The 23,268-nt window shown below is 30.4% G+C and overlaps 1 protein-coding gene across 12 annotated transcripts in view; it reads right to left on the reverse strand.

Moving 5' to 3' along the window:
* Positions 1 to 1,140: 1,140 nt before the first annotated feature.
* Positions 1,141 to 23,268, reverse strand: part of LOC127725825 (protein phosphatase 1 regulatory subunit 12A-like) — an 85,135-nt gene continuing 63,007 nt past the window's right edge. For 9 of the 12 annotated variants that reach the window (XM_052233125.1, XM_052233123.1, XM_052233120.1 and 6 more), the window contains 5 exons: positions 16,417 to 16,542; positions 15,356 to 15,373; positions 13,403 to 13,549; positions 12,935 to 12,985; positions 1,141 to 8,840 (listed from right to left, as the gene is read on the reverse strand). In XM_052233125.1, coding sequence (XP_052089085.1) covers positions 8,754 to 8,840; positions 12,935 to 12,985; positions 13,403 to 13,549; positions 15,356 to 15,373; positions 16,417 to 16,542 — 429 coding nt within the window. In that variant the 3' untranslated portion in view covers positions 1,141 to 8,753. Of the gene's footprint in view, positions 8,841 to 12,460; positions 12,548 to 12,934; positions 12,986 to 13,402; positions 13,550 to 15,355; positions 15,374 to 16,416; positions 16,543 to 23,268 lie in introns of all 12 variants that reach the window. The other 3 variants (XM_052233118.1, XM_052233124.1, XM_052233122.1) reach the window with 3 other exon arrangements.

The raw sequence follows: 23,268 nt of genomic DNA on the forward strand, positions 1-23,268 counted from the left end.
CACACAAGTTATTGTCTGGAAACTAGAAAAATGCTGGTTTTTTGCCCCTTTTTTGCCCCTAATTCCTAAAATTTGGAGGTAATTACCCCCAAAATCAATCCCAGCATTCCCTTTGTGATATGGAACCTTGTACAATGTCAGAGAGATCCATACACTAACACACAAGTTATGTCTGGAAGTTACAAAAATGCTTATTTTTGGCCCCTTTTTGGTCCCCAATTCCTTAACCGTTGGTACCATAACCCCCAAAATCAATCCCTTCCTTCCTTTTGTGGTATTGAACCTTATGGTAAAATTTCATAGAGATCCATTGACTTAAACTAAAGTTAGAGTGCGAAAACCAATGTGTCTTCGGACGACGACGACGATGCCAACGCCATACCAATATAAAAATTGCTCGTTTTTTTACCACTTTTTGGCCCCTAATTCCTTAACTGTTGGTACCATAACCCCCAAAATCAATCCCTACCTTCCTTTTGTGGTATTGAACCTTATGGTAAAATTTCATAGAGATCCATTGACTTAAACTAAAGTTAGAGTGCGAAAACCAATGTGTCTTCGGACGACGACGCCAACGTCATACCAATATAAAAATTGCTCGTTTTTTTACCACTTTTTGGCCCCCAATTCCCAAGCGGATACGGCCATAACCCTTCTTATTCAATCCAACCTTCCTTTTGTGGTATGGTCCCTTGTAGTACAATTTCATACACTTAATATACTGAAGATATTGTCTGGAAAGGAGGAATGTTTTTTGCCTTTGGCTCCTTTTTGGCCTAAAACGCTTAAAACAGTTAGGGCCATAACCCCCAAAATCAATCCCAACCTTCCTTTTGTGGTAAGGAACCTTGTGGTACAATTTCATAGAGATCCATACACTTATACTCATGTTATTGTCTGGAAACTAAATGTCTTCGGAATATGACGACATACCATTATAAAGCTGTCATATAAAAAGTTCACCATAACGAATAAATGTACAAACTTCAAGTTGATGCAACCATAACTTCATATAAAAGACCTGTTACCTTCCACAAGACAGACTAACAGATGAATGGTCAGGCAACAGGATGGATGTACAAAACAGAAAAGAATAGTGCCCCCTCCCAACATCATAGGTAAAGCATAAATAAAAACAAATTTTGACCTTTATAAACAATTTATTAAGTGTTTAGAGCTAAATTAATTTACATTTGTTTACATTTATAACATAATTCACAACATGCCAGTTATGGCCTAGCATTAACATAATTGATAACATGTACAAATCTAAATTACCTCCCTTTTGTAATCATGGTTTGTCTCTATAGCAACAGCATATCTAAATAAAGGCAAGATAACTTTCCAATCAGTGGAAGAAGGCAGGTTAAAACTGTGCTGCCAAGTTAAAATTGCAAGCAGAGATACAAAACAAATGTAAAAAGTTGACAAGTGATCGTATTCTGTACCAGGACAAATATATTCTCTATAAACTTTCATTTTTATATATATTAATTTGAGTATCAATATAAATAATACTTACAACATTATTATAATGTTAAGTTAATGTTTCTATTCTTGAAATATTTTTGACAGCTGGGACAGGGATGTGGGTTAATCTATAAACCATTGGTTGGGACTAGGAATTACAATGTCAATATGATTTTGACGTGAATAATGCATCTATACCGGTATATCATTTTGAAGTATTGCTTTTAGAGAGTATCTGTCAATCCCAAAATTTAAAAAAAAATTCGTAAGGGTTCCGCGGAACCCAGTGTCTCGCCTACTTTTTGCTGTTAATCACAGGCTCAGCAAAATGAGGAAAAAAATTAATAAAAATATTCCTCTCTATACTATCTTTTGATTGTAAGTAGCTTCTGTCCAAGTTTGGTAAAAATCCAGGATAGTTTATGAATCTAATAAATGTTTTAAAAACTTAAACTGCAGACTGTATGTAATGTTAACTGGAAGAAAAACTAAGTCCATTTATAAGTAAAATACGGAAAAAATGGAACAAAATTTCCTTCTAGATACTAGCTTTTAATCATAAACAAGCTTCTGTCTAAGTTTGGTACAAATCCAGGATAGTTTAAGAAAGTTGTTAAAATTTTAAAAACTTTAACCACAGAGTGAATGTAATGTTAACTGGCAGAAAAACTAAGTCCATTTATAAGTAAAATACGGAAAAAATGGAATTTTTTTTTTACAAAATTTACTTCTGGATACTAGCTTTTAGTCATAAACAAGCTTCTGTCCAAGTTTGGTACAAATCCAGGATAGTTTAAGAAAGTTGTTAAAATTTTAAAAACTTTAACCACAGAGTGAATGTTATGTTAACTGGCAGAAAAACTAAGTCCATTTATAAGTAAAATACGGAAAAAATGGAATTTTTTTTTTACAAAATTTACTTCTGGATACTATCTTATGATCATAAACAAGCTTCTTTCTAAGTTTGGTAGAAATCCAGGATAGTTTAAGAAAGTTATTAAAATTTCAAAAACTTTAACCACAGAGTGAATGTAATGTTTCCTGGCAGAAAAACTAAGTCCATTTATAAGTAAAATACGGAAAAAATGGAATTTTTTTTTAACAAAATTTACTTTTGAATATTATCTTATGATCATAAACAAGCTTCTGTCCAAGTTTGGTAGAAATCCAGGATAGTTTAAGAAAGTTATTAAAATTTCAAAAACTTTAACCACAGAGTGAATATTTGTGGACGTCGCCGACGACGACGACGCTGACGGAATGTAGGATCGCTATGTCTCGCTTTTTCGACAAAAGTCGAAGGCTCAACAAAAATGTAATAAAAAGAAAGATGTTGAGTACAAAAAACACATCTCAAGATCGATAATAGACAAAGTGGGTGAACAGCCAAGTAGCGTTTAACTTTGTTTTCTTACTAAATCAGTACCATTCTCAAAATGGCAGCCAAATATTTATTTCTAAAATAACGTTATATTGCAAAGGCCTGTAGAAATCCTCCTCAGACAAGAATAGGTAAAAGGCAAAATTTTGGCCCCAGAATTGGAAAATCAAAAAGTATTATATATCAATTTACAAACATCTACCAGATGTTCATAAGAAATAAGTCAGTATTTATATTTTTTAAATTTTGTCTTACATATCAGAATTACTGCTTCAAACTTCTTACAAAAACAGCATTAACTGACAAAATAGCCTTATTTTTGACATTTTGTATTTAATAATTGCTACAGCTTGACCCAGAAAGATATTTTGCTACAAAATTTATCAATAAAATTAACAACTTTGAAAAGCTTGAATAAGTTTACTATTTTTGCAATATAAGGGGCCAAATAATCGCTTTTATCATACCACCTCCTCTACAAGATGAAAGTGTTTCCAAAATTTTGAAGACATTTATTTTGCGTAGAACATCTGGGTACTTTCAAAATACCCTAAAAACTTCAGTCTTCAAATCATTAAGGAAATTCAAGACAAACATTAATGTTAATAAATTCAAAAAGGTATATTGGGTTGTATGTAGTACATAATTTTTTTTCTACAAATAACTATAGTAATGATTTAGTAACCAACTAGATATTTAATAGAGTGGAAACATTCAATTATATCTATCTATAAAAAAAAATCATCATAGATTCCAGGATTAAAATTGTGTAGGCCAGATGCAAGATATTAATTCATACCAGCTTCAGATCAAGCATGTCACCTAAAGAAACAAGAGCATGCTACTAATATAACCATAATAGCATATAAAGCATAAAGGCCCCTTGTATCATGTCATCAAATCATATCTGTGTGAAAATGTGCAGCCTCAACATGAAAACAAGACTTTTCATTAGATTTTAAGAGAAAACCTTTCAAGTCTTGAATCATATAGGCCTATAATTGCTTAGCACCCACTTCATTTGAACTTTAGTGGATAGTTGTCTCTTTGGCAATCATACCACATCTCCTTATTTTTATATTATTTAAACTTTTAAATGAAAAGGACCTAAAATTTCGTGGTACCCTTATGGTCAGGTCTACTAATGTAAATTGTCAGTGATTACTTGTTTTAAGAAAATACAGAATCTGTAAAAAATTAATTTGAAAAAAAATGTTTCAAATTAATAGGTAGTTCATTTAATATATCAAACTGTCAGCTAGTTTTCAGTAATGCTGATGTCAATGATGTTTCATTGTTATTGACAAATACTATCAATCATACATCAATGGTAGGACCAAATAATTGTAACTTGAATACTGGTTTCTGAGAGACAACACATTTGTACATTCTGTCTTATCCCATAAGTGTTTAAAATTGCACATAATCTAGAAAATGTATTTAATGGTAAGTTAATATGACCTTTACTATAACTATGGATGGATCTCAAGCTTAGGGACTTGAAAATAAAAGGATGGATATTTGAGCTATTCTTAGTGTACAAATATAGGTAAAATATAAATAACTTTATTTCATTATATATATATATATATCATATATATTTATGACTTTAAAAAGTGAAATAAGTTGTAGGTCAATGCGTTGGTACTGTAAATTATCAACTTACAAATAACTTAATTGTAATAAAGCTACAAATCTGAAAAAGGACATTAATATAATTTCTTATCAATATACATGTACATGTAATAGACATACTGATTCGACAAATTTGATGTTAACTTGTATTTGCTGTGAAATATGGAAAAAAACAGCTATCATATAAATAAGTTTGGCTTGTACAACAATAATATATTTGTTCAACATGAACAAAATCACTATATTGCATTCAAGCTCATATTTTGCTTAAAAAACTATCACACTATTTTTTGCTGATTTGTTCTCATGATTTATCATGCTTTCCTTAAATCCAACATGTCATCTAAGGGGAATAACTCTGTATGTTTGCTAATAATCATTTGTTACTCCTGGAAATCAGAAGAAAAACATTTCAGATTTTTCTCAAAGCATAAAAATAAACACATAACTTGCTAATTCCTGCACTACTACATTTTAAAGATAAATCTAAAATGAGTTATACTTCTTGTTCATTCCCTTTTCATGATATGACTTATAGATTAAACATTTTATTACAATATAAGGGAATCACAAGCATCCTATATCTTTTATGAATATTTATAATAAACTATTCCATGTCATGATTCCTTTTAATTTCTTTATAACTAACATGCAATTTCATGGGAACATTTTTGAATATTTAGTATTCTCTCATGTTAATTCTTTATCATGTTTATATTGAATGAAGTGAAGGAACAGTAGCAAAAAGGCAGAACTGTTTAGAATGTACATAAATAAATTTTCTTCCATATATTTGAGATCTATTTTTTTCATTTCAATCTTATCCATATCTTTGAAATCTAGCTTTTTTTTATAACATTAAACCCGAACTGAATATTGCAAAAAAGATCTCTGATCAGAATTAATGAGATATGATGTATACATATTGCTTCCTTCTGTTACCTACTTCACCTCATAAATACTTAATAAAAATATACAACTAATTAGCCTTGTGGTAATATCTGAATTCCTGTGCTTTCCTCAGATCCAGCATGTCACCTAAGGGGAATAACTCTAGATGTTTACATTGGTCATATGTAGCTCCTGGTAACCAGAAGTTACACAAGCCCATAGGAAACATAACAAAGTTATCACAAAAGCACAGGGAACCAGTAATGAAATCATCATCTGATGTTGTTGCCTTATATATTAAAACTACAACAAGAACCAGTTACAGGTATACAAACTTTAGGTCCAGCATGTCACCTAAAGAGTTCTCTACCAAGCAACGCCAAAGCAACCTTAAAATGATATGAAACTGGTAAAGAAACTAATGTATACATACATGTGGTATATGTTTTCAGAAGTAATATATATAACTTCAACTCTCTGATGATGTTCCAGTATTTAATCAAGTTTCATTCTTACATTATAACTTGGCCTCACATATTCAAAACATCTTTTTTAAATGTTTTGTTTTTCTATTTTTTGTCCTTATTTTCATCTTTTTCCATTTTTTTTTGTTTATGTTTTATAATAAATTTTGTAATTTTCATATAATATTCAATACTTTATTATAGATATTTTTTTTATACCTTCAAATTATAAGGTAAGAATTTATTGATCAAGATATTTTTTTATTTTAAAATATTTCTAGCAGGTGAAAAATATATGTTCATTCATAACAAACATACAACCATGCACAAACAAATTTCAACCAAAATATTCTTCACCCACTAGAATGGAAAAATAATTATTCCCAACAGAATATGTTCATTCTCTAACAACAATTCCTCAATGATTAAAACAAAAGCTTACTGTCAAACTGAATATTTTTGGAGTTAATTTCCATGGGATAATGCAAATGTCATTTGTGAATCAACATTTGATTTGGCACCATGTAAAAGATTTGACTCTCTCTGACAGAATGAAAGACTGGATTTATCATGGAAAACTCAACACTGAGTAAACCATGCCTGAGCTTTATTGTAACTCTTCCCATGAGATCTGACTACATCAGTAATAAATAAGACAATTCTAATATTTACATTATATACATATGTACAATGGTAATCTCAACTGGCCTTATATACACAGCACTACGATCAGCACTCATTCACAAAAATAGACACTTTCTGAAATGATCTAGAACTTAATAGCAAGTTTTTTTTTTTATCATTTTTTGTAAAAATTCAGTTGGTGTTCTATAAAAACATACATGGGACACAGGGAAGGCAACTTGAATTTGCCAATATGGGTGGTTGTGACATATCATACATTTATTTCCTTTGTCTGAGAGAGATATAAAGATTTGTTCACCCAAGAATATAACTTTTCGAGGGTGAAGAAATCTTTATATCTCCCTAAGCCAAGGGAAATGAATGATTTTTTTCCACTGCCTTTACTATTTTTACTTTCTGAACATTAATTATTAATTTACATATATTGATAAATAATACCAAATCAAAATTTAATTATTTATTCAAACATGATAAGTTTTTCTCTGGATTGTTTTTACATCTGAAAAAATTTGAACACAATAATGACTTTACTATCGCCCATAACATTATGTACATTAACCGCATGTAACGTCACACAAGGTAGTCCCATCTTCAGAGAGGAATATGATACTCAGAGGGGAATATGAAGTTTTTTTCAATGTCACGTGGAATTGTCTCAACCAATCAAATGTTAATTTGGCTATCATTATTTACATACAGTGGAATAATACTTTTTAATCTATACAGGTCTCTATAGGTGGTTACCCTTATTTGTAAGTACCTTCCCTGGGTATAATGTATGTTGTTTAATGGAACAGTCCTTAAAACAAAATCTTGTTATTTCATCAGCAAACCGTTAATATCAGAAGTTATATGTGTCTTAATAGTTTCTTTCCATAGGAATTTAAAAATAGGTCATATTGTCATGTGATTAACATTTGAAAATAAATACGCAAAACAATTAAAAAGATTATTTAGAAAAAGATTGTAGACACAACAACTGCACATAAATGTAATGGTCTTGTAAAATGTATGAAGGTTTAATTATTTAAATAAGACATAGTTCTTTTAATAGCTCATAAAACATTTCAGGTTCAACAAACATAAAAACAATTCTTAGCACTGTCTTAATTGCACTAAAATAAAATTTTAACCATATTTAAGAAAATATTTCTTAAACAATTTCAACACATTCATTCGTACTGATAAATTTATTATCACAATTCAAATACTGTTGCTATAGAGATTGTTTCCATAGTAGCACCAAACAAAGGGAGGTAATACAATACAATCAGATTCCTTAAAATTCCAGTAGCTTATTAAGCACAAACAATGACCAAGCTACACTATATCATACTCATCTAGACAATCAAGTTCTGTTATAACATGGGATAGGAAATATCACCCTCAAACAGTGTCTTCTAACAATAGGATTACAATTGTTTCATTTACGAAATAAGTCAAGAAAAGAAAATTGTACTAAATGTTTCCATGATTATTTTATTATCGAAATATTTCTTGATTTCATTTTTAGGTTTCTTGAAATTAATGAATTTTCTGTATGAAAACTATGTATAAAACAGATATTGAATATTGCAGCTTAAACATATACTCTACAAAAGTGTTTGGTTAGTTTACAAAGAGTTTTGGAGTTAGTGGTATATTTTCCACACCGTTTATTATATACTTGAAAAAAAATAAATACACATCTATATACTAGTATGTATATAATATATTTTTTGAATTAATTTATACCAAATTCAAAAAAATTTGAAGTACAACCTAATTTTAAGACATACATCGTAGAGCCAATATACACTGAACCTTTTATTAATACTCCTCTTATTACCAACAAATTTCTTTTTATCCTGACTCCTGTTATTATTTTCTGATGTCATTTATCGAAAAAAAAAACTTTTTATAAAATTAATAATCATTGCATTTATATTTCAATAACAATCTTTCTAATCAAATTGACTATCACAATCTTTTTTTTAAAATTGTGAATTAGTGAAAGCTAAACATTGTTTACACAAGCTTTATTTGCAGTGAAAGAGGAAAGCTAAAGGGCAGTGAAGTTAAAAATGTGAAATGATTAGGCAAAACATTCGACAGCAATACTGAAATTGAAAAAAATGACTTTGATTTGATACTTTACAGGAAGAACTTATTTATAATTTTACTGAGAAAAGAACTATACAGCTATATCTTCAGATCTGTATTGCGAAAAACTCTTAAATGACCTAGACTTCTAATCCGCCATCTGCTGAGTACTTTGACCTTTAACCCTACTTAGACAGTTTACTTATCACACGAATTAATGCACCATTTTCTTCCTTTAATCGACGATTGTCTTCTTTTAATACTTCCATTTTCTGTAAAACACAAAATAAAAATGAACTAAGATCTTGTAATAAACGTATCTCTGAAAATCAATGATATTGAAGTGAACTCTGAGTATAATCTAAATCTGTTTCTCCACCTAAATGAAAATTCAATTAAAAAGATATTATCATACTTAATATTGAAAGATCTGTTGTAACCATCTACATTTCAGATGATGATAACAATGTCATTACTGGAGAACAACCTTAAAGTCAGCAATGTAACTTTTAGTTAAATGAAGAGAAAAGTAAACAAAATGAGGAAAAGTCCATTGAAATTATAATCCTGGATAGACAATTTTCCAAATGCAAGATACAAGCTAAATTCTATTATGAAAATGCTCACACAAATAAAACTATTTACTTTCATGACCTTTGGATGTTTGAATTTCTTATTTGTAGTGTGGACACAGCATTCAACATGCATCACTCTCAGTACCATAATAACTCATTACCTTGATATAGATTATTTGAAAGTTTGAAAAAATAATTTTCATTCCGTTGTGTTGTAAATTTAGTACAATTTCAGAGAGTTTCATAAACTTTTACACAAGTTATAGTCTGGAAACTAGAAAATGCTTGTTTTTGGCCCCTTTTTTGCCCCTAATTTCTAAATGTTTAGGGCAATTACCCCCAAACTCAATCCCAACCTTCCCTTTGTGGTATGGAACCTTGTAGTACAATTTCAGAGAGATCCATACACTTAAACACAAGTTATTGTCTGGAAACTAGAAAAATGCTTGTTTTTGGCCCCTAATTCCTGAACGTTTGGGGCAATTACCCCCAAACTCAATCCCAGCCTTCCCTTTGTGATATGGAACCTTGTGGTACAATTTCAGAGAGATCCATACACTTACACACAAGTTATTGTCCGGAAAGTACAAAAATGCTTGTTTTTGGCCCCTAATTCCTAAACTGTTGGTACCATTACCCTCAAAATAAATCACAACCTTCCTTTTGTGGTATTGAACCTTCTGGTAAAATTACATAGAGATCCATTCACTTAAACTAAAGTTATTGTCTGGAAACCAAATGTGTCTTAGGACGACGACAACATGATAGCATTATACGAACACAAATTTTTTGCGGTCGTATAGAAATATTATACACTAAATACACTCAAAGTAATACCCCAAAAGAAAACAAGGCAAAATCCTGACATCTTAAATTCTGGATGTGTTCTCTGAAATTCAAATGTCAGAAATGTAATGCATTTTATTTTGCCCACCATAAATTCACAATCTGTAATGGTCTTCTATCTGATTACAGTGTTCTCCCCAGGGCCTTTTAGCATCATGGTAATGTGATGCTATAATCTTAAATGTGATGCTATCTGAAGTGGTTTTCTTATAGAATGTGTTATGGATGTGATGCTATAATTTTTAGAAAAAAGATGGTATTTCAATTTCCCCTGTTTACCAGGATGCTAAATGAAATATCTGGGGAGAACACTGGATTATAGAATTTGATTTTTTTTTTTTTTATTATCTTTTTCATTGTTTTCCTTGACTAATAAACCATACATGATAAATCTAAATATAAGAAAACTAATACAATACATCTATTGTGGTCACACTCAATTCTACATCAAGGTCTGTATGTTATAAAGACAAAACAATAATATGTAAGACAAGACATAATGGTTTATGCTGAACGTTACATGAATGACCTGGCTATATCACAGCAATAAATACATAATGTAATATGGATCAACATTCTTCACATCAGTATGTCATTTCCTGAATTGACTCTAAAATTATATATGTATCACTCTCTTCTGGGGAGCAATGTTCTGGTTTACTGCCATATGGAGCTTTGTGAAAGTCCTTGTGAAAATTTTGTATGTTACATTTGGTTTGTTTAAATATTGCGTTTTAACTTGCATCAAAATAGCTATCCATCTTAATTATAAAGCTGGTAGTTATGTACTGAAGTAATTTGATATTAACTTCTCAATACAGTAGAGTTCTGACTTTTGTGAAAGGAAGTCAGATGTACCATAATATTGAGACAATTCAGCATACAGAAAAGGTTATAGAATATATTTTTTACAATAAAGATATTACAGTTCTAGATTATATAAATATGTTTGTTTAGATCTTATTATAATAGAAATTAATGGGAAAAATAAATTTCCAATCAAGCGAGTTATCTCCCTTTGTCAAGTTAGTTACAATGTCAAAAGTTTGACTTTGACTTCCTGAATTTGTTCATATAATCTGTCTGTCATTTCAAGACCATACCTCAAGAACTACCATGACAGACTCAGGATTATATATTGCTATCATCTGTTGTGTTAATAGCTTGATTTTACAAATACAGATACAGAGTCCCACAGCTTTATGCTAACAGAAAACAAATCCTTTGTACCTTAACAACATAAACATAACCACCTTCCTGAAATTAATGTATAAATATTTGTTCATTAGTCAAAAGCCAATGAGAGTGCTTGGATTTGTTTATAATTGCCTTTGGTCAATCTTTTACCACTATTATTCCAACATACCAAAACAGACTTTAGAAATGTAGTATTAAATTTCAATAACATGTAAAGATTATATAATCTTAGAATCTGAATACAAGAACTTAGTGTCCAAATAACTTCTTCACCAATGCCCATTGGATATTGAGAAATAATTACAATCATTTAGCCATAATTTGTATGAATGTAGATCCTATCACTGTATCAAGTAGGATTCAGTATTATTTAACTTGAAACTGTTTTTTAAAAATTTTCAAAATTGTAAACATGAAGCGTGCAGATCGTTTTTACATTATTTAAAATTCAACTGTCGAGAGTAATTTGAAAGATTAAAATTGTTATACGGTACAAATAACTTATTTTCATATCGTTTCCTTTTGTATCAAGAAATGAATTACAAGAAATGAACAAGTAACAATGATTCTATATACCTATAATTATAGTTACTGAGAATCATGAAAGATTTAAATTGACCAATGAACCATTGAAATGAGGTAAAAGTCAAGTAAACCCAGTCAGACAAACATATACTTCTTACAACTACTCCATACCACATATATAGTTGACCTTTTACAGTAACCCAGATATAAATTATCATGAGAAATTAAAAATTGATCAAAGAACCATAAAAATATGGTCAAGGTCCCATGAATTATGCTTGAATGTATTGAGTCAATTTATTTACTCATTTATGTCATGTGCCTTTAATCAATTGGAAAAGTCAACAACCCACAGCCAATGTCTTTCCTTAAAACAAAACCACTATTAATAGAATATATCCTGTTTTCCTTTTCATATAGTAAGCTTTAAAATATTTCCAAAAATATTTAAAAAAACAAACAATATGCAAACAAAACAACCTAAGCAATAATGCAAACAAAAATCAACAGGTAAAAGATCATTAAACAAATATGGTGATAAAAGAAACAAAATAGTTTTGTTTTAGAGTACCTTGAAATGCAGTGAGGTAAAACAACTGTCGAATATCCTAAAATAAATCGTCTTAATTCAACATACTGAAAGCACAAGTGAAAACAAGTGAACGTGAAATTAGTAAAAACATCATGCTTTGATACTACCATTACTAAATTCCAGATATCTGTACATGCGCGAGTTAGTGATGTTTTACCTATTTCGACAGTTTGGATATCACCCTTGTTAATGCCCTATTTTCCTCCTTAAGTTTCTTATTTTCAGCTTTTGTTTTGTCCATTTGCTGGAAGTAAACAATGCTGTCAATATTAAACTGCTGAAACAAAAGTTATTTTCTGCAAAGGGAGATAACTGCTCTGAAAACAAGGTAGACAACTGTGACTGAATTCAAATGCTTTGCTGTCCACATCTACAGTAAATATGCTAAATATCATACTGTTGTTTAATTAAGTCCACCAATTTTAACTTCATTAATATAAAAGCCTCAACGGCACTCAACATTTTAACATCTGATATTTTTATCAAATAAAAGATGAGTTACACAATGAAGTTTTAATGAGAACTTACATTAACTTCTTTATGTGTTAACTGTGTGAATTCTACATTATCTATAACTGTGGCGGGTATGTGTAATATAACAGAAGGGAGAAATGCAAGCACCACAAATTACCTTTAATTCTTCTTCTAATTCTGATAATTTTCTTTCTAAAGCTCTTTTTTCCTGTAAAATACAAAATTAATATAGTTATTACAGTAGGTAATACTTATATACAAGAACAATTCAGTATTTATTTCACATTTAAATAAATTTTTCACAGGTATATAAACTTCAGACACTAGACTACTTTTTGATTTCTTTAAGTGTTTTTATTTTGTAAAGTTCACTTTTTGATTTCTTTAAGTGTTTTTATTTTGTAAAGTTCCCAACTTGCTGTCTCACAGATTTACTCACAGGTTGATATCCATATCTTGTTTTTCTGCTTGATTTATTTTGATCATACATTTACATTTTTTCTGCTAATTGTGAGAACTTTCAGCTTTCATTTATAAGTACATTGAGAATTTCTTTTTACGATTCATATTCCCGAACAATTAGATTTCAACATTGTACATATAATATCTATATTTAATATTTTACCCGTTTATCATTTGTATCTGCTAATCTGTTTGCTTCATTGCGTTTCATAAGTCTGTCTAATTCAGCTTTTGATTCTATTAATTCTTTCTTGACTTGTTCTAATTCTTTCTTTAATCTTTCTGTATTGGCTTTTTCATCTTCGTAAAGCTGCAAAAATATAAAATAAACAATGTCACATTCCAATCCCTAGTTTGAACAACTTCCTTTCAATTCAAGTTTTCCTTAAACAAGGGTCTTGACCTTTAATTGATTGGCATTTTGTTTAATTTTACCTCAGCCCATTACCACTATCCAAAAGTTAAGTCTTGCTTTGAATATTTTCAAAAGTGCCATAATGCACTAAACAATCTACAAGTAGTAAATTGTCATTACTTATTTGATTGTTATCTCAAAATGTCAGTCTCAACTGATATCTCCAAAGTTTCTTATGTCCAATCAAACCTGAGATGAGAGTTCACAATATATACATATATTTTGAACGTTGTTTTCAATTTAGACTTATATTCATTATATATATATATTTGTGGTTTATCCTGATTTTCTCCAGTTTGCTCTATCAATAAAACTTTTGTTATGAAATAGATTTAAGGTGTGAAAGATGGCATTCACCCAATGCCACAAATTAAACAAGATGTTACCTATAAGACTGTTAAATAGACCAAAATTGCAACATGACAAGACTCCTTCTGATTCACTGTGGGGGAAAGCATTGTTATCTTTATAATTAAACATTGTACGTTTAATTATAAAACAAATAATTAAACATTGTATGTACTTTAAATGTTAAATAGCAGGATTTCCAAAAAAATTACTACCACTAAACAACTGTACAACAAAGATAAAATAATCCATGCAAGAATTTAGAGAAGGTCAGAATCATGTATGAAAGATACAAAAGTATTTTCTAAGTACCAAAGATAATTCCAGAAAACACTTGTACTGTCAATTATTACAATGAAAATAGCACATGTCATCTCGTTAATTAGATAAAACATTTCTATTATATGTAATTATCTTTATTAGATGTCTTCCTGGAAGAGAATACCGACTGCCCCAGTATGACCTGCCAAACTATTCATCATAAGATTTATATGATGTCCACCCAGGTAATAAGAATCCTAGAGGACTTGCTACACCCCCATCTAGAGTGATAAATCTATAGTCTTCAACTGAGAACATGCATGGTGTGGATTCATACATCATATAGTATTCAGTAATGATTGATTGTTGGCTGTTTCAGTTCCAGCAGCAAATATTACATGCATCTTAAGGATGAAGCTCAGAAATAATAGTATTACAAAACAAATTTACTTATATACAAAAATATGGCATGATGTATTCAAAGCAAATACAGAAAATACATAATTTGAGGATGACAATATTTTAAGGACATAATTCTCAAAAGTTACAAGTTGTCATGCTGATTATTACCATGGTTTAAATCAATGTTCCTTAAATTTTTTTTTATCCACCTAAATTTTTTTTCTGAAATCCACATTTTTTGTTATTTTCAATATTAAACAGACATTACACTTTAACAACTATAGCATTGTGCTAGGAATCAAATCTGAAATGTCTTTTTGGAAACAAGTTACATTCTAAATTATCAAGACTTTTGCTTGATAAAAACACATGATATTCAGAAACTGGAAATGTGTCCTTTTTCGAAGAACATAGTTCTGAAAGAGGGAACAATCATTATTATGTAACTGTGGACTAGAACTAAAAGGTATGGTCAATGCAACCTTTGTAAAACCAAAAAGGCTTTCGATCAAAGCAAACTTGTAAGCATAAAACCACGCAAGTAGTAAAAGTAAAATTGCAGATATATGATGCCCTGAAGTTTTTTCAAAAGAATGTCAATATTTATTAGCTTAAGAAAAGTTTTTAAATGCATCATAAGAATGGAAGCTTCTATACAGATCAGATTGTACCACAGGTTGAAGAGTTTACCTGCATATAAAAGTCCAACTAAAATAATTAAAATGCAAATGTTTAGGATGATTTCCAGTATGTTATCAACTGAAATAATCTGAACATATTTTTGTAAGACTCCCTTCTTATGGCTATCAGTACTTCTAAAAAACAATAATAATTATATCAATTTTTCTCCTTTAAATCGTTGACTTAAGTTGTCAAATCTACCTCCATGTCCTGCCCATCTCCTACAGAATTGAATGACAGAATGTGAAGAAATGTTTGGTACAAATATGTATCTTGGTTCTTTCAGTAGGTACTCTATATATGTTCCTATACAAGAATTTTAACTTGATGTATTATTTGAATGTTGTATGAAGATCAAGCGTACTCTTGCTAACACTATCATTTGAAATGACAATTAAGTTTTAAAAAAGTATGGTTGAATCATAAACTAGCTGTGGTGATTAAGAGAAAAAAGTGGTTAAATCTTACATTTTCTCTTATAAACGTTATCGCATATTCAAAAATCTGATGGTCATTGGTCCACTTTTGATAAAGTTCAGTGTTGGTTTTTTTTACACAAGCTAACTGGAATTTTTTACTTCTAGATAAACATTGGAGTTTATACAAGTTTTTATTTCACTCAGTTATTGTGGCACTTTCCCTATGGCATATCATGAAAGTTTATTGTATCATATTATGAAATTCCACTTCATTTCAACCTTTTTTTTTTTTAAATTTTAATTTTCAACATATAATGTGGAGTTGTCCCCCTTCCAATGATTGACCAAACTATGTTACTGCATCGGAGTTGTTTTGACATTTGTTAGAAGAATTGGTATAAGAATAGGGAGATATGATTGCCAATGAGACAATTACCCATCAAAGACCAAAGGACATGGATGTAAGCAACTTGAGGTCACCATACAGCCTTAAACAATGAGCAAATATCATATTGTTCAGTAAGCTATAAAAGACCAGGCATGACAAAATGGGAAAAATTCAAATGTGAAAACTTAAGACCTAATTGATGTTTTATTTGTCCTTGGACTACTGAATCATTCCCCCTCCCTTATATTGCATAAGAGTGTTACCTTTTTATAATCTAGGTTAAGACTTGATGTAGAACCAATGTATGAACTGGGTCTGTCTGTCCGATGACTGTAACGATCTGAAGTTCCTACATCTGATGTTGAGTTGTATCTCCCTGAGTATGAATTCTGAAGAGAAAAAAAGAAAATCAAATTTATACAAATATGCCATAAAATTGGTTTTACAAATTAGTGTTAGTGTATTGGCATCATATTTCCTCTCTTTCACTAATCAGTGTTTACCAGACTGTCAGTTACTGTTCATGGTTGTCAGACTGTTACCTATCACTCAGTTACTCATCATTGTTTACCAGACATTCAGTTACTGTTTGTGGTTGTCAGACTGTTACCTGTCACCCAGTTACTCATCACTGTTTACCAGATTGTCAGTTACTGGTCATGGTTGTCAGACTGTTACCTGTTACTCAGTTACTCATCATTGTTTACCAGACTGTTAGTTACTGTTCGTGGTTGTCAGACTGTTACCTGTCACTCAGTTACTCATCATTGTTTACCAGACTGTCATTTACTGATCGTGTTTGTCAGACTGTCAGTTACTGGTCATGGTTGTCAGACTGTTACCTGTCACTCAGTTACTCATCATAGTCTACACTGTTGTATTGGTGACAAGAGTTTGTATGTTACTCATTAACCCCCAAACAGTTTGACTGGCATAAATTTTTACAATGTACAGAAACAAGGCATAAAAATATTTCCAAGGAAATTTTTTTTTTGCCTGTACTAAGTGTTCACATCTCAAAAAAAAGAACTTGGACCTATTCTTACTTTTTTCTTAGTTTTAATTTATTTTAATTTATCTATTGAGAAAAACATCATTGTGAAAACATTTTTATTCTGGATTTCAAGAGCCACATCCTTAAATAACAAAATTAAATCAAACTATTATTTATACCTTTTTCTGCTTTGACAGATACTGATAAAATAATTTGAGTACCGGTAGACACATTCTGGACAGATGCATACAGGAGGACCTTAGAGTGAGCTGAATTCAGTGTAAATATTTCTACATGTGAGCACAGTTTATTTCTTAATGACAGTTCTTAACTGTCATTGATTATCTTGATTTAACTCTTTTGCTAACAAATTTTTAACATGAACAAAATATGCAAATTTGATATACAATCATCAGACCAACAACTGAAGGCATTAGAGCTTTATAACCTAATCATATACTGCAAATGAGTTGTCATCAATATCAATCATCCTAATAAATGTATATAAAAAGACAAATAAAAATTTGTAATTTCAAAGTATGATTGCAGCTGCATATAAATGCTCATTCAGCTGCAAATATAACATGCCTGTTCAGGGCAGGGATTTCCTTGCACAATATTCAGAACTTAGCATGAAGGCATTTTAAAGAAATATACTGCAAGTGATGTTGTCATTCAATATCAATCAACCTAATAAATGTATATAAATAGACTATTGAAAATTTTGATTTAAAAAATATGATTGCAGCTGTAAAATGTCCATTGGCAAATATTACATACCTATTCAGGACAGGAATTTCATTGTATAATATTCAGAACTAAACATAAAGGTACATTTGTATTTAGGATTTTAAATGTAATAAATACTGCAAGTGTGTTGTCAATCAATATCAATTATCCTAATAAATACATATAAGAATACAGTTAGAAATTTGTAATTTCAAAAACTGATTGTAGCTGCATAATGTCCAGTGGCAAATATTTAGAACAGGAATTTTTAAAAAGGAAACAATTCACATAATGAGATAGGATATTCACTTTAAAGACTTACTTCTTCACTCATATCCAGTCCTCAAGAAAATAATTTGACAATTATTGTGGTGAAAATGGTTTTAAATAGGTTACTGACAAAGGAAGTTTATTTAATGGTTTATCTACATACTATCTGCTCTTGAGGTAATTAATACACTATGTTTAACATGGAAGGACTTTTATAAACTAATTACCGAGGCTGAAATGTGGCCTGAGTATATAGTTCTTCATAAAGTATAGAAAAAAAGTCATTTGTTTTGTCATTGTAGCTAGTCATTCAGTTCATAATCTTTTAACAATAGGCAAACCTCACCATTTTTGTAAAGGTCAAGACATTTACACCTTTTCAACTTTATCACATGTGGATCACAATGCTTTATGAATTTTTATTGTTTTTTTCCTTTCAAATTGCAAAAATAAAGATATTTGGTAATTTTCCCCAAATCATTTTGTTCACCATAATTAACAGTTAGGTCCACTATATATTTGTACAATAATGTATTGTTTTATGTGTGCTGCCCATCAAGGGCCTGGAATAATAAATATTCTTATTCTTATTTGTACAATATTTATGTGCATTGGATGCCCAGTGGCAAAGAGATAATGTACATTTGTATATGTACTTAGTCAAACATTGTGAGGTAAAATTTCTAATGGAATAAACTACTGCAGAATGGTGATCTCTACAAACTGCCATTATTGGTGAGTTCGTTTTGTTACAGTTAAACTTAATCAAAATCTGTTAAAACATCAGCACACAAGGGGAACAATTAAAAGCTGATGTATGTATTTCTTATGACAGTAATATTTTTCAAGTAACATACTGAATAACATCTGGCTTTGTGAAGTACATAAGAATATATGTGGCAATCATAAACATCCTACAGAATTCTGTTTTAATTAGGCAAAGAATGACTCACTGATCAAAACTTCAAAATACAGTAGCTCTACTGTAAATATCATCATTGAACTGTGAGGGGCTGGATGGAGGGATCTTCATTTCACAGTTACTGGGAGGGACTGGATGGAGTGCTCTATATTAAAACAGTTACTGTGAGGGGCTGGATGAAGGTACCTACATTAAACAGAATCTGTGATGGGCTGTATGGAGGTATCTACCTTAAACTAGTACTGTGAGGAACTGGATGGAGGGATCTACTTTAAACTGTAACTGTGAGGTGATGGATGGAGGTAGAAGGATCTACATTACAGCGACTGTGAGGGGCTGGATGGTGGAATCTACTTTAATCTGTAACTGTGAGGGACTGGATAGAGGGCTCTACATTAATCAATGACATTAAGGGGCTTGAAAGAGTGTTTTATATTAAAAAGTGACTACAGAGGTGGATTAAACAATGACATTGAGGGGCTGGAAAGAGTGTTTTATATTAAAAAGTGACTACAGAGGTGGATTAAACAATGACATTGAGGGGCTGGAAAGAGTGTTTTATATTGAAAAGTGACTACAGAGGTGGACACTTCTTTTCAGACCAAAAACATTTAGAAATTAAAAAAGTCTTGATAATCTTTGGACATAAAATGATTGAAATTACAAGAACATTCCATGTCATAACAAGACCAGAACAGGATACTTATCACTGTCTCCTTAGGAGTTCACTGATAATAATTTATGACAATTTGATAAGTAAAGATCAACATTTTTATAAGTCAGTTCAAGCACTCGTATATCTTTAATACAAACAATATTAAATCTTCTTGTAAACAAAGTTTTATCAATGATCATTTTTCCCAAACCACAAAGTTGACTTTGTTCAAACAGAATATATTGAAGTAAATAAAGTAGTTCCCTCTCTAATGATATCTCCTCTTTTGCACTGAAAAATCGTACCTTTCTAATGATAACCATTTCAAGAGGTGTTCCATTTTGATAAACGGGGTAACTACTGTAAAATTCACTGGTTTTTTTTTTTTTAAATTTACTAGGAATGTCACTGAAAATACTTACTCGCAAAGAATATATGAATGGCTGTTTTTGTATGTGTAAACCCAAAAGTATTCTGAAGTAATTAAGACTTAAGCTTTATAAAATAAGTAATGGCCATAGACCAAAGAAGAAAATGAGGCTGCAAAATTGTTGTTTCTAAAATGGCAATCTTTTATATGTTGAACTGTAAAAAAAATTTTGTCTCTTGTAATTGTATGAATTCAAATAAATATTTCCATTTGTACACACATGACTTGTATTATGTTTATGGGCTTGGTATTTTTATCCTTTCCTGGACAAAGTCTTTATTGGAACTAATGTCCCATGTAAATCAATTCATTGTGGATCAAACCTAATACAGAACAAAGTAAAAATAAAAGATTTAATTTTGAATATAATTGCTTAAACATAATAACTATTATGACATTGACAGTGTAGCAGCTTCCAAAAATCTTTTCCAACCATTTTGAAATCTCCCTTCGATGACTAGTCTGAAAGGGTGGTAAAATTTCCCATTCTGGAATCCCACCCCACCCCTTTTCAACATTATATCAATGAGAATTACCTACACAGAAATATTTCCTCAGAGGAACAATTTCTGACTTTGGAGGTTTAAAGAGCTGGCACCAATGCCTTAAACAAATGGAAGTTTCTATGTTATCCCCAATTTCTGGCTCTTGTGCTTTCGTATTAACTTTCTGTTTAGTAACAATGTCTATGGACACCTCAGATCAATATAAACAGCCTAGACAGACCTACTCAAGTTTTCTATTAACAGAATGAACCCCCAGCCAAGTCAAAATAAACAGCCTAGACAGACCTACTTTTGAATGTTTTTTCATGACAATAAATCATTTAACTTTATTGCAGTAATTATAATTGCTTTTTATGTCTACTTTAAACTGATCTTTATCCTTTTTTAGTATTTTCAGACAGATTTATAACTATTCCCACTGCTGGTTGGCATGGTAAAATCTATAAACGTAACAAAAATTTATTCTAGTGTTGTAATAATGCATTGGTATTTAGAACATGAAAATGTACTTACAGTACAACTGTAGGAGTCAGAACAAAACAGGAGAATGATAAAATGTCATTTAATCTAGTCTCAATTTCATTTTTGAATGTGCAATGAACAACAACTAATTCTCATCCAAGTATATATATTGTACTTTTATAATATCGCTTAAAAAAGTTCCCCCCTTTTTTTCCCACACTCTTTAATTCAATTCTAGATATGCATCCAGAAAACAAAATGAACATATTTTTTCCAGCAGTTTTTACACATCCTAAAATATTTCTACAAAAAGGGGTTGGCTAATTGAAAGAGGGGTAAGGTAGCTCCAAAAGGGACTGTTGAAACTCTCTATTTCTTTGAATTATAATGGATATTTTATCAAACGATTCATAGTTGCCAATAATTATCGTTTTATGAACTTTTGATTTAGATACTGGGCTACATAGTCAATTTCATCACCCTGCATAATACATGGGCCTGGATCAGAATATATTTTGGTTATTGTAAACAACCCAAACATTCCATATACAGGACACAGTATGTAAATACAACTATGTACCTATCTCTAAATAATTACCATTTAATCAAGTATTTATTTTATAAATATCATATATGTAGGTGGTCCAATATAGAAATAGATAGCAGTGTTTTAGAACAGTTGAAAATATAGTTTGATTCTAATTGAAACAATTATGATATATAGAGACTGTTTTAATAAAATCCGTTTGATCACTTTTTTTTTTATTTGAATTTTTTTTTACATATTATCTAATCATATTAAACATATGTGATTTTTATCTTGTATTTACATAAGGGTAATGATGTATGTAACAGTCCTGACAGAGAAATTATTGTGCAGAAATAAAAGACAGAAAAAATGCATTTACCACATAAACATCTGCAAAACATGTGCACTGCATGCATTACATTTTTATACAATATTTGAAGTGACTGTGTTAACAATGATGTAAATAAGCACATAACTTTCTGGTTAATGAAAGAAATATACAAAACAATGGTATTTAGAGTGCCACAGATCTATCTTATCCACTCTTTTCATTTCTTTTATGTACAGAATTACATAACCCTATCAGCAATATTCTATCATTCGAAACACACATTGCTCTTAATTGATTTTAATAATATTATCTTAATGTTTCAAAACAATAAAAGATAGCACCCCCCTCTTTTCTGTTTTTATTAATTACCCTTCACTTGATCAATTTTTTAATATATAGAAAGTTGTTAATTTTCCTAATTTTACTGATTAGTACAAACCCTAAGATATGGTGTGTATGTTGATGGTGTTGGTGGATGGTATCCACTGTACGAATGTGTGGATCCATGTCCTACAGATCCTATACTAGAAAGACTATTGGTAGATCCTGAACGAGAACTGTATCCCGATCCTATCCCTGAGCTGTGGATACTACTCGGAGAACTTCCATAACTACTGTATAATCCAGGGTAACTACCCAAACTGTACCGGTTATAATTATAAGACATAGCACAACATGTTACAGCATCTTCCAAATGTACTTCCAACAGCTGATGTGCCAGGTGGATTGTACCATTATATTGATTAGGGAGATAATCAGTCAGGCCAACCCATTTGACTGATTAAGGGGGTTATCAGTTTAATAGATAAAACACTACAAATTTTTTCTAAATATAAACTGATCTTGGGAGAAAATGTTTTTAAATGTTAAATGGTCAGTTATCAATTAGCATGGCAATGAATGAACATTACGAAGATTGATAGCTCTTTATTTGAATGGAAACTGAACACTAACAGTCATTATATATCCAAAGATAAACAAAAGGGTGTAAAGATAGACCTTGCCTTTTCAATTACTTATTTACCACTTCTACCAAAATCATTTCAACCACTTATAACTATACTTAATGTTGTTTACTTATTTGAGGTACATCTTAGGGTTATAAAATTCTGTTTGCGTTTGATGATCTTTATTTGTGAATGAAAAAACATGAAAAAAGCTTTATACATAACACATAAAATACGAAAATATCAACGACAAAACAAATTAAAAATCTTACATGTAATTTGTAAAATAAGTGATTTTGAAAAATCCCAGAAATTTGACCAGTTTTGTATAATCACTGAA

Source organism: Mytilus californianus, unplaced genomic scaffold (genome assembly GCF_021869535.1).
Source record: "Mytilus californianus isolate M0D057914Y unplaced genomic scaffold, xbMytCali1.0.p SCAF_15, whole genome shotgun sequence".
Taxonomy (NCBI): domain Eukaryota; kingdom Metazoa; phylum Mollusca; class Bivalvia; order Mytilida; family Mytilidae; genus Mytilus; species Mytilus californianus.